The sequence below is a fragment of the Panthera tigris genome, chromosome C1, assembly GCF_018350195.1.
Source record: "Panthera tigris isolate Pti1 chromosome C1, P.tigris_Pti1_mat1.1, whole genome shotgun sequence".
Taxonomy (NCBI): Eukaryota; Metazoa; Chordata; class Mammalia; order Carnivora; family Felidae; genus Panthera; species Panthera tigris.
In genome coordinates, this window is record NC_056667.1 from 152,731,865 (window position 1) to 152,744,955 (window position 13,091).

General features: G+C 37.6%; 1 protein-coding gene and 1 long non-coding RNA gene across 3 annotated transcripts in view; one reads left to right on the plus strand and one right to left on the minus strand.

Annotated features, from left to right (window-relative positions):
* Positions 1 to 13,003, plus strand: part of LOC102956042 — a 79,373-nt gene extending 66,370 nt beyond the window's left edge. Inside the window, exon 5 of one of the 2 annotated variants that reach the window (XR_006220749.1) lies at positions 12,598 to 13,003. This is a non-coding gene — a long non-coding RNA (uncharacterized LOC102956042). Of the gene's footprint in view, positions 1 to 2,492; positions 4,272 to 12,597 lie in introns of those variants that run through there. The other variant, XR_006220748.1, reaches the window with a different exon arrangement.
* Positions 9,780 to 13,091, minus strand: part of SLC38A11 (solute carrier family 38 member 11) — a 56,274-nt gene continuing 52,962 nt past the window's right edge. Inside the window, exon 12 of the mRNA XM_007074640.2 lies at positions 9,780 to 10,073. Within this exon, the coding sequence (XP_007074702.1) occupies positions 9,780 to 10,073 (294 nt within the window). The remainder of the gene's footprint in view (positions 10,074 to 13,091) is intronic.

A 13,091-nucleotide genomic window follows, 5' to 3' on the forward strand; every position in this document is an offset into this window, starting at 1 on the left:
TTCATCCTTCTAACTTTGGACCCAGACTTCCTGCCTTCTCACGCTGATGACTGAGGAAACCCAGGTGGCTGCCACTTAGATAAGGGCTTTCTGTGGCTCACCCTTGTAGTCAAGAGTTCTTGCAATTAGAATGAGAAATATTCTCCATTCTCTGAATACCAGACCCTCCCTGAATTTAAATTAAATTGTATTACTCAGTTATTGTTTGCTTCAAAATAGAGCATGCTTTTTTCATTATTTATTTATTTATTTAATTTATTTTGAGAAAAAGAGAGAGAGCACTCCTGCACTAGTGAGGGAGGGGCAGAGAGAGAGGCAAAGAGAGCATCCTAAGCGGGCTCCACGCTGTCAGCACAGAGCCAGACACAGGCTTGATCGCATGAACTGTGAGATCCCATGAACTGTGAGCTGAAATCAAGAGTCAGCCAACTAACCAACTGGGCCACCCAGGTGCCCCTCCTTAAGTTTTCAATGTTAACAAAGTGGGGTGCCTGGGTGACGCAGTCGGTTAAGCATTTGACTTTGTCTCAGGTCATGATCTCGTGGTTCATGAGTTCAAGCCCCACATCGGGTTCTGTGCTAACAGCTCAGAGCCTGGAGCCTTCTTTGGATTCTGTGTCTCCCTCGCTCTTTGCCCCTCCCCTGCTCGCGCTCAGTCTCTCTCTCTCTCAAAAATAAAAACGTTAAAAATGTTAAAAAAATGTTAAAGTAAATACAGGTTCATCTTTATTAAGGAAAAATGTATTTTAAGCTATTCTTCATTGGAGAATGTGTCTTAAGATAGTGAATATTTTGTTTAATCAAACATTTAATCTAGAAGTGACATAAGGAATATTTTTGGTGACTTTCATACATTTATCTCTTAAGTTATCCTCTCCATGCATTTAAATATAATTGCTATGTTCAGGCTTTAAATATTTAATGCAGTGTTAATCCTTTCTGCTCTCTACCTCCCAGATATGACCATAAATTCAAAGCACATTCCCATGGTAGAAACTTTCTGACTTATTCATTAGGGCTTTTTACACACAAGCTAGAAGTCAACAGGATGCCTTAAAATTTTTCATTTGTAATACTGTTTCTATCATAGTTAAAAAGAAATTGCAATTTTTATCTAAAGAAAAGGTATGACTAGTTTGTTTCAATTTTAGACAATGTTGGGAAAAAAACCTCATTTTTGATTGCATGACTGGGAGAAAACACAATGCACAGAAATGGGCTTTAGTGTTATAGCCACGGATCATGATTTACAGTCACTTTTCCTCCCCAAACCCCAAGAAATGTGTTACCACAATTCTTGTGAGTAACGGAAGCCCTTGTTTGGGCATAACAGATTCTCCAGGGGTTGTTTTTCTCTTTAACTAATTTTCCTAGTGGATTCTGATGAGCCCCCCTCCCAAAAGACAAGGCGTGGTACATTAGTGCTTCTCAAACTTGGACATGAACAACCTTGGGCTATTACAATGCAGATGCTGCTTCAGTCAGTTTGAAGTGGAGCCTGAAATGCTATATTTCTAAAGAGCTCCCATGTAATACCCATGCTGCTGATCCATAAACCATACTTCTCAGGGCAAAGCAGTATAACCACCTCCTAGTTCTTAATCAACAGTAGATACTGCACATCTGTGAACCCCATTATGGGCTTAATACATTTGTGTTTATCTTGTCTGTGATTGGGTTCTATTCTGCTTTTATGGAACTTCCTCCAATCAAAGGGGGGCAATTAAAGAACTTATGGATCTATTTGCCACAATTATTAAGCATTCTGTGTAGTGTTTCCTGCAAATATCTTTCTTGTAAGTGGAAAATCGGGAATGGTGACAAGAAGGAAGAGAATGAGAACGGTTTTTGCATGCTGGTCAGCAATGGCAGCAATAATCTCTACATTGACCTAATGGTAGAATAAGTGAAGTTGCTGACGAATTGCTCTAACTTCCTGTGAGCTCCCATCCTTCAGTGGGACCTGATCCCTAGAAATGTGGTGCTTAGGTGCTGTTCCATATCTGGTTTATTGTCTCCAGGTTGTCCTCCCTTCAAAACTAGCTCTCATGGTTCAATTCGTAAGTTTCTTTTTTTAACAATTATTTTGTACAAGGTGGTCTAAGCACTGAAAAGGAATCAAAAGATTGCCACTCTTAATCTGTTTAATACTTATCTAGAAAAAAATTAAACGAGTTGCAAAAATAAATAATGAAAAATTTCAAGAACAGCTCTGTATTTTATTTCATCAGAGAACACAAGGCAGTACCTAGAGGCTCAGCATTAGAGGACACCTTGACGAGCAGATCATCAAGTTCAGTTTTTATTCAGCAGTGAACTGCCCCTGTGACATTACAGGCAATTGTTTTTCCAGCCTCCAAGTTGTCTCAGTCACAGAAGGCTCACCAAGTCCCAGAGTAGCCCATGCCAACATTAGTGAACTCTTAAATATTAGAAAGTTCTAATTTACACTGGATTGTTCCTTCTATTAACCATCAGATATATACCCTTAGTTTTGCAGAAGAAGAAAAGCTATGGTCTGCTGGAGAAGACTGGGAAGACTTTTCAGAAGAGGAGGCATTTGGGAAAAATCTGAAGTTCTGCTGGAATTTAGGGAGGTGGAGAGAAGTGTGGAGGGCAGCATTCTCATGAGCTACCCTTAAAGTTTAGAGCTACTCTTCCTAATTGTTATTCTGGATCCTTTCACTTATCCCCAGTGTTAAGGAATGACTCTGTTCTAAACACTGAAAAGCCATCAACAATATATCAGATGCCTTGGTATCATTTCATAGAAGATATTTGAGAAAATGAATAGAGAAACTTTTCAGATTTTCCTCATTTATAAAGCAGATGATTATCCACCCACTACTGCTAGGCCTGCTCTAATGTAATTCTGAAAGGCCAGATTTATCCAGAGTGTAAAGGAAGTGGGCAGACACACAGCTGTTGTTTGGAGAATAGTACTGGTGTTGAGGTGAAAAATTACAATGGCTGAAGACACGAAGTAGAGGCCTTCAGGGGGAACAACTTTAAGCCATGTGGGTTAACTTTGTTGGGAAACCATAGTGGTCAACCTTCTGTTACCCATTTGGATAGACAGCTCCTATTTAAAGCCATGAACCCACATTTGAATTTTATGCAAGGCAGAAGTCTTCTGGGCTTCTCTTTTTATGGAGAGCAAAGTCACCAGAAATGCAATTCAGAATATAAATCACAGGGTACGTATACATAAGGAAATGTCTGCTTTAAAAGGTCAGATTGTCTTCTAGAATAAAGAGCCTCTCCCATTGTGTTTATCCAATCAAGCAGCCCCTTCTATAAAACCCAGGGTTTTCTAAGCCCTATTTTTCCAAACGTTTAAAGGTAATTTCCTTCCCTTGTCTATTCTTACAACTTTTTAAATAAATCTAAATTCATTCTAAAATGCACTGAGACACAGAGCACATAAAACCCAAGGTCATATTACTCAACTTCCAGCTTATCTACATTTTGTACAAGGAGGAACAATAGTTAAAAGTTGTAACTTGGAAAATTCTCTTTAAGACTTTACAAGAATGCAAACTTGTGTAAGAAAAGTCAGAAGTCCTCCAAAGACTGCTGTTCTGGGATAAAGTAATTTTTCTTTGCTTTGTGTGTGTGTGTGTGTGTGTGTGTGTGTGTGTGTGTGTGTATGCTTTATTCTTTTCTCCTTCAGAACGTAAAGATTAAAGAACAATGTTGTTTTACAATGGGACCTGACTCTAAGAAGCCTGGGCTGGGTTTGTTTTTCTGGAATTGGCCTTGTCCTCTGGCAAAACAAAATTTAAAAATGATAAATACACAGCTGCCACTGTCTTGGATATAAACATTTCCAAAGCCTTTCAAACTTAAAACTCAAACTGATAGTTGCCCAAAGTGTTCTTAAATTTTGTCTGTGTTCCTAAACCACCTCTTGTTTTCAGTGCTCTATACAATTACTGAGCTATTTGCTGAGATTAGGCAAGGTGATAATTGTACCTAAATCATAAACATATTTGGTTTAAAGTTTTGACACTTAGTTGTTGTTGCCCTGATGACACAGCAAACATGCAGAATGGATGAGAGACACCATGAGGAATAATATTAAATATTAAATTTAGGAATAATATTAAATAAAGGGGTTAATGTAAGTTTTCTTGATGGGTTATAAAATGGAAGTAGATATGTATAAATTAGATAAATTCAAATCATTAAATATTTATCAGGCATGAGTAAAAAATGAGCATACACTGGCAAAAAAAGAAAACTAAATGTGACATGGTCTTAGGTCTTAAAGAGCTTATAATTAAGAAAGATACAAGTAAATGTTTAGTTAGCTGTCAAAAACGAGTGAAAAGATGTGCTGATTGGTATTTACTTGAAGAGTCCTTTTATGACTATCCCAAATAATTTCTCTGTAGGTTCTGTGCATAATAAAGCAAAACAAGAAACCCAACTCAATTATTTAAACCAGCTTGGTAGATGAATGACTACATCACATTAAAATGCTACTTTACTTTATATGACAATCATTATAGCCTGAAAAAATTCAATAAAATAATACGTATGGTATAATTAACCATTTTCCCTTTTACGCCATTAATCTCACTTCAAATACTTGTGTTTACTATATTCAAGTCTCCTTGCCATGAGATATGAAGAATAAAAACAAGCTTTAAAGCACACTGTTGGTCCTCAACTAGCTTTCAGTCTGGCTAGACAGAGAGAGGGGCTTTCCTCATGCAACATAAGTATAAGAATCACAGAATTCCAAAGGAGGAAGAACTGATTTGCAGCTAAAGTTGTCAGGTATAGAACAGGGAGAAGATCAAAGAATTGATAGAATTTTGATGAGAGGGAGGGGTTGAATATTCAGGTGAGAGAATGCCAAGAATTTAGGGGCAAAAGTGGCAAAGATCAATTTTAGTGTAAAGGATTGTGTTAGTTATGTTAGACTAAAGAGTCCCTTCCTGTGGTTCATGGAACAAAAGACCAGAATGCCATGTTGAGGCCATATTATGAAAGTTTTGAATACAGGCTGGAGTTTGGAGTTTGTACTTTATTCTATAACCACAAGAGTTCCATGGAAAGATTTTGAGCAAGTGGTGTTATTAAACATCAGTGTAATAATGTCAGTTTAATACGATGATTCTCAGAGTGATCACCTTGAATGGAAAAGAAACCACAGGCAAATACTTATGTAAGAGGCTGTGGCATTAGTCTAGTGTGAGTTGATAAGGATCAGAATCCAGAATCAGGTGGAAGTTAGAAATAGACAGACTAAATCTGTGTGCGTGTGTGTGTGTGTGTGTGTGTGTATGTTTTCATAGAGCACTTAGCATATTTTTATAAATGAATAATATAATAAAAACTCCAAAACTAAATTTACCGATAATCTTTATTGTGAATGAGCAAACATTAGTGGAATGATTATTAGAAGTGTCCTATACAACACTACTACAGGAATTCTTTATCTGCATGATGTTATGAGTCCAGCCCAGTTATACTTACTTGTGTTCCCTATGTAATTTTCCAAGTAAGACATTCCACTGAGAGTTTAGTCCTAGGAAAACTTGGTGTACTTTCAAGGAACTGGAATATTTCCTTCCTTCTTTTCTTCCTATGAAGCTCAGGCAACCTTCTCTGAATGCCTGTAGGCTCCACACCAGGCTTTCAGCTTAACCACTGCAGCTGTGTTGACTTTAGACTGTAATCTCTGTTTTCTTCTTTGTTGTTAACTCTCCTCCCCTCTCTTGTCATTACTCTTCACTAATCTTACAGTCTTGGTTTCTCCTCTTCCCTCTGTAAGCTTCTCTAAATGATTTTTCAAAGAAACAAAGGATAAGGACATTTAATATGTGCCAGTAGCTTTCCTCCCTCTGTCTCTAGCCTCAGTTTTCTCCCTGAGCTCCAGCACAGCATTTCTACTTCTTGCTTGTATTTTGCCCAGCCTCTAAACAGATGGTACCATCTAGCATCTCTTTTATGTCCAACCTCCAACAATATTCAAATGTGATCTTTGAACCAACAGCAGCAGCACCACCTGGGAACTTTTCAGAAATGCACATTCTCAGGCCTCACCCCAGAGCACTGAACCAGAAACTCTGAAGGTGGGTCCCAGCAATCTGTGTTTCAATTAGTCCTCCAAGGGATTCAGACACATGTTAAAGTTTGAGAACCACTGTTCCAGAGAATATGCTCGTTTCTCTGTCCCAGTCTATGTGGTTCCCTAACTCATGGTGTCTCTCATCCATTCTGCATGTTTGCTCTGTCATCAGGGCAAATCTTTATACACTTTTCAGAATAAGTATAAATACCTAAAGAAGCTTATCTGATTGGTGTAGCTAATTATTGCCCTTACCACAGTTAGTATTTATGAGCACCCCACCCCAAGATCACTGGCTGGCCCATGCTTGAGCCACTCTTGGGTTACCTGTCAGTGGCCAGCTCAGCTAAAAAACAAAACAAAACAAAACAAAACAGAACTGAACCCAAACCAGACTAATACTGCTTTCCTGAGAAGATGGCAGCAGATACACCAGAAAGAGGACCGCTTCTGTCCAATAAATTAATCTTTAATTAAACTGATGTAAGCAGTATGTCTTCAGCAGAGGACTAGTGGGGATTTTCTTAGTTGTATAACCTGGATTTCAGGGTCCTTTTAGGAAAGACAAGAGGCAACCATTACAGCTTGACACCATTGGAGATAGAGGCAAAGAGGTCTCCCTGCTGATACTTGAAGATGGTTCAAGTCAGCTTGAGATGAAAGATCCTATTATAAATTGTAACATGGACAAGGACCCAATTCACAAATTACACAGGTGCCATCCAATCTGTACTCTTAAAGGAAACGTATTACTAGATGTTTACATTAGTGTGTCAATATACTATTCCCTTTATTTCTTAAATGAAGAAACACTTTATACTTCCAATTATAGTGATAACCTGAGAAATTGGTTTAAAGTCCTCAAGTTGCTGTATTAGGGGCAACACGTTGCAAGGAGGGAATGAGTTTAAGTAGAAATCTCTCATTAAATTGAGGTAGAAAATAGAAGGGGGTAAGTTCTCAAAGTTTTGCATGGTAGCAAACTGAAGAAACAAGTATTCTCGCAAATAGAATATTTGCAATAAAAAGTAATTGCAATAAATAATTGCAAATAAATAAATTTATTTATAATTGCAATATAATATATTGCATATATATATTGCAATATAATAATTGCAAAAAATAATTGCAATAAAAAATAGATGTGTTTCAAAGATTTATTCTATCATAATTTGAAAGATGTAGTGGGGCGCCTGGGTGGCTCAGATGGTTAAGCAGCTGATTTTGGCTCAGGTTATGATCTCACGGTTCACAAGTTCAAGCCCGGCGTCGGGCTCTGTGCTGATAGCTCAGAGCCTGGAGCCTGCTTCAGATTCTGTTTCTCCGTCTCCCTCTGGCCTCCCCTGCTCATCCTCTGTCTCTGTCTCTCTCTCAAAAATAAATGGAAAAAAAACATTAAAAAAAAAAGAAAGATGTAGCTAAAACTGGGATCAGGGCAGTTTTGTTCTACATTTGATTAGGAATAAAAATAAAACAAAAACAAAACAAAACAAAACAAAACAGAAAAAGTATTGATTAGGCATTAATGCGATACTCAGTTCCTACCAGGAGGGTGTTTTGTTTTTGGTTTTTTTTGTAACCTACTTGAAGAATCAAGGTTAATTTAACTTTTGGTATCTGAAGCAATACCCAAACAACAAGATAATAGATGGTTAAGTGCTAAATTACATTATCCTTGATGTGTTTCTCTTTGTACACTCTTGGAATCTCATCTCTTCTGACTTTATCTAATAACTATGTAGGTCAGTGTTTCTCAGTCTTGAGTAATGCAGAGATAGACTGTTGTAAAATTTTTTTATATTCCCTCAGTATGGAATCAAAGTATTTTATTTTTTTACCAAAACATGTATCAATCTAAAAATAGGCACATACCACTTAACCTTATGATTCTTAAACAACTATGAAAAACAAATCTACAAGTCAACTACAGAAAAGCTATACAGCCCATAGCATTTAAACTAATTGAGGGGCATGGATAATGTTTTATTGAAACAAAAATCATACTCCAAGCCTGAGCATGGTTTTGCCTAAAGTACAGCTTTCTTTGCTATCCACAGGTCTTAGTCTGAATCACATGATGACTCAGCTCTCACCTCTTTATTCAAACTACTGTGAAACTATCCGTTATATACTTCCTGTGGGTTTTTGTTTTGTGTTTTGTTATTTTTTGTTTTGTGACTGAGATTTGTACAAACACATCTTGTATTAACACTGCTTGTGGTATTTTCTGTTTGGCAATGGTTAATAAAGTGCCATGTATTGTCAACTTGAAATACAAATTAAAAAGTGAGAAATAAAATTTGGGGCGATTTGGTGTAGGGTGGCCAAATTTTGTTTGACTACTTTTAAAAGATTGTCATAGATTTGAAGATATGAAATCCTCATGAAAAGATATTTTAAAATCCTCATTAAAAACTGAGGGCAGCTGTGGAGGACACAGCTGTGCCTACCAGTTCCCCTACAAGGAAGCATGTGGTGCCCCAGCCACCAAAAGACAGCACCCAACTCTCAGTTCCTGTAGGGTTTGTTCAGCTGCCAAGAGCTTCCCAGTCCACGGGCTCGTCCTCCACGAGTGCCCACATTCAAGGACCGATGGAGGCAGTGGTGTTACAACTTGGCTATTTCACCTGAACAGGGACGAGTCTTGAAGGGCCACAGATGCTCCAGTTTCCCCATGGACTCGGCGGAGGCTTTGTTGGCCTGTGCTACAGTTCCATCTTGCCCTCCTGATGCTGCATTCCTCCTCTCTTCTGTTAGTGATGATCCTTAATAAATACCCTGCATGCCAAACTCCATTTCAGTGTCTATTCAGGAAAATCCAGTCAACAAGCACTCTTGAGAATCTCCCTGAGGATCACTGAGGAGTAAGAAAACCTCTTCCGTAGCCCCGATTCTTCTTGCAAGGGTCTAGTCTCCGATTTCAGCTTCCAGTTGTATACTCTCACCAGTACTTGAAATCAACGGGTCCAAAGCTGACACATAACCCATCTCTTGGGCTTGTGCCTCAGAGAAACTTGTGGATTCCCCCCCGCCCCGTTTTATAATCTATTTAATGGCACTACCATTGTATTCCCACAGGATCCAAACTTGAGAGGTAATGTTTATTCCTCACACATCTTGCTCTATACAGTCTATTATTCATGCTTCTTAACACAGGAAGAACTTTACTCACTTCTCCAGGGATTCACTCCCTTCTAAACAAGGGATGCTGTTGAAATTATAATGGAAACGTTCAATTTGCTCTTGGGATATCTGTTCCCTTCAGTAGTTTTCACTTTCCTTTCTCTTCGATTCCGTAAACTTTAAAACACACAACGATTTTTTCTTGTAAAGGATATGTATGCAAAGTTCCAACCCACAATCATCTACTTATTTTGGAATGCAATATGTTGGCTCCCCTATCAAATACAAGAATGATGCTTTGAGAGGATGGCAGCAAGTGCCAAGGCCTTCACTTTTCCTCCTGCAATTAAGATTAGTGCAGCAGAGTCATTAAAAAATTTTTTATTTTGTTTAAAATAAAATAATAAAATACAATTTTCTTTTCTTCTTTATCTTTTATATTGGTCTAAAGACTAAAGAAAACCAAATCTTGATAAATGCCAAAATGATAATTTTGTAGTACACAGACTAAAAACGTGTGAATGTTACAGTTTAGAAGTCTATGAAAACATACATACTTTTTAAAGTAGTCAACTCATTGAAAGATACTGATATTTAAAATGGAAGGTTGTGTTGTCAGTTGAAAATGAGAACCTGAGATGTTTGTGAGGGAGAAATTGTCAGGAAAGCAGTAGAACATTTCCTGCCCGTGGGTGCAATCTTGAGGATTTGTGATGGCCATGACGAACCCAACAACCATCACCACAGCACCGACAGGAAGCATGACACAGGCCATAATCTTATCTGAGTGTGTCCTCGGTTCTTCAGAGAGTTTCAGATAGCATGCTGATGGAATGATAAAAATTAGTGGAGCTGCACAGAGCACACCCTGCATATTGAAAACAAGAAATAACAATATGTTACTGAACGGAGCATTCCTTGGACAGGTTTAAAAAAACATTTACAAAATATATTTGTCATTGTACATATTAAAAGTTTAATAGGTTTAGTTGAATCAAACAAAGGAAAGAAAAATAATCCAAGGGAGACTTAGGAATAGGTTTTCCCCTTTCTGATAATGTGTTTACAAATGAGAATAGTAAAATAACATAATAGTATATCAGACTAAGAAAAACATGATCAGAAAATAATAATTTAGAAAATAAAGCAGATGGCAAGGTCAATTTCTGGCAAACTCTTGAAACATCCCATGTTTTCAGTCACAGCATATTTCCTTATACTCATTATCTCAAATTACTGAGTACTTACTATGCTGTTCAAATATGAGAGGTCTATTTGTCATTTGTGTACAAGAGGGGACTATTGGGAAGTGTGTAGGGGATATTATCTTTCCTCTTTTTTCATTGTGTATGAAAGTAGGTGCCCCTTGGAATAAAAAAAGATAACTATCACCCGAGGGCACTTAACATGAAATAACATTTCTAAATTCTCTTTCAAGTAAAACCAAACACGTTAATTACTCTAGAAAATTGACAGAACTAAATGACTATGACTCATTCACCCTCCCCCACATTAGCTTATGGGTAAGTCCAACCTGAGGGGGCATGTCAGATTGAAAATTATGGGCAGTAGTGTTGTCTATTATAAAAATACCAAGAGTTATTGACTTAAAAGAAAAGATACTTTCCCCTTGAGGCTAAATATGCACTAGACACTAACACATGAAATAATGTTAAAATTTAATGCATTTTAGGCAACATAGAGTTTTTAAATTATACTAAATGTGAATTATATAGTAAACAAAATATAACACATATTACTAAGATATAACAAATATACTTACACAACAAATGATACTCTCTTTAAATTTTTTTTAAACATTTATTTATTTTTGAGAGAGACAGAACATGAGCAGGGGAGGGGCAGAGAGAGAGGGAGACACAGAATCCGAAGCAGGCTCCAGGCTCTGAGCTGTTAGCACAGAGCCCCAGGTGGGGCTTGAACCCACAAACCATGAGATCATGACCTGAGCTGAAGTCAGATGCCTAACTGACTGAGCCACCCAGGCGCACCACAAATGACATTCTGTTAAGCCATAAAACACAACTTTTTTTTTTTTTTTTCAACGTTTTTATTTATTTTTGGGACAGAGAGAGACAGAGCATGAACGGGGGAGGGGCAGAGAGAGAGGGAGACACAGAATCGGAAACAGGCTCCAGGCTCCGAGCCATCAGCCCAGAGCCTGACGCGGGGCTCGAACTCACAGACCGCGAGATCGTGACCTGGCTGAAGTCGGACGCTTAACCGACTGCGCCATCCAGGCGCCCCAAAACACAACTTTTAAAAGGACACTAAATAGCAAATATGATATTGGTTTAGAATTAAAAGCTTTCCTTAAAATATGTTTTGCTATATTTGAAACAGTTATAATGGAAATTTGTAAATACACAGAAAAGTAGAAAGAATAGTATAATGAAACCCTATACACCTATCACCTATGGTTTGATACATGATTTTAGCAGATTTTCCCCAGGGAAAAATCACAGAAAACTGATTTTGAAGCTGGATGATGTAAAAACAGATTAAACCTTAAAACAGTTTTAGAAGAAATATTTTCTCAATATTATCATTTACTAAAATTAGTATTATACTAAGTACTATCCTCATACCAGAAATATTATGACTATGATCCAAAACTATAACTTTTTTTAAATTTTTTTCAAAAATAGAAGTGCAGAGAAATGAAATGAGACTATTCAGGCAGTATCTAAAAATTTGGAGATTAAGAGGGACCACACTTCATGGAAAATACGTCTACAGTCAGAGATAAAGAATGAGAAAAGAGTGCCAAATTGTATTCTTTTTCTTTTCTAATGTTTATATATTTATTCGGAGGGAGAGAGAGAGAGAGAGAGAGACTGAGCATGAGCTGTGGAGGGGCAAAGGGAGAGGGAGAGAGAGAATCCCAAGCAGGTTCCACACTCAGCACAGAGCCCAAGGCAGGGCTCGATCTCACAAACCATGAGATCATGACCTGAGCCGAAAGCAAGAGTTGGATGCATAACCAACTGAGCCACCCAGGCGCCACCCCCCCCCCGCCACCCCACATTGTATTCTAATACAAAATATAAGGACATTGTAATTTTGTCATTCATAGAACCTGCATAAAAATAAGTACCTACCAAGGTACACAGATATAAAGAATTAGTTTTCATTTGGCAAGAATTGAATGAATTATGGATTCCTTAGGCTGTATCATAACACTTGAAACTGACAATGTTTTTAAGTTATGAAAAATACTGTAGAACCCAGTTATGAAAAATACTGTTTATGATAATTATTACCCTTTGGTTTCTTTGAAAAAAAATTGAAAACAATGAAAAAGTAATTAAGATATAAATATATGTATGTGGGTATGGGGATGTGTATATGTACAGAGTCTCTTTTTACAGGAACAAACGGGGAATGCCAATTCATCTGGAACTTCAGAGTGTTGAGAGTACTATCAGGATGAAAACCGCCACCAGCTGCTGCTAAGAAGCTGTCATCAGTCAGCATTTTGGGACTCTTCCAAACCTAACTTGCTGGGCAGTCCAAAGCAATGGGTGTTCTGTTTATGTTATAATTCTTAAGAGTTGAGAAAGTAGCAATTAGTGGGAAAACTATATAGCTGATGTTTGTACTGGAAGAAGTCCAGTTGGGTATCTTGTCTAGATAAGTTACTTTCTTAATATTTGAAAGCTCAGTCTTGCTAGAGGTTGTTGTTAGGACCCAAGACCATCAGTAGAATTACAGAGTGGTTCCATCTGCTCTATTCCCTGTAAATTCGTCCAGCTTCTTTGATCTATTTAATATAGCCTTGTGTGAGATATACACCACTGGCTTTGGAATAATTTTTGGAACTGCTTGACAGGATGTAAATATCATAACTGTTCGTTAAGGGAGA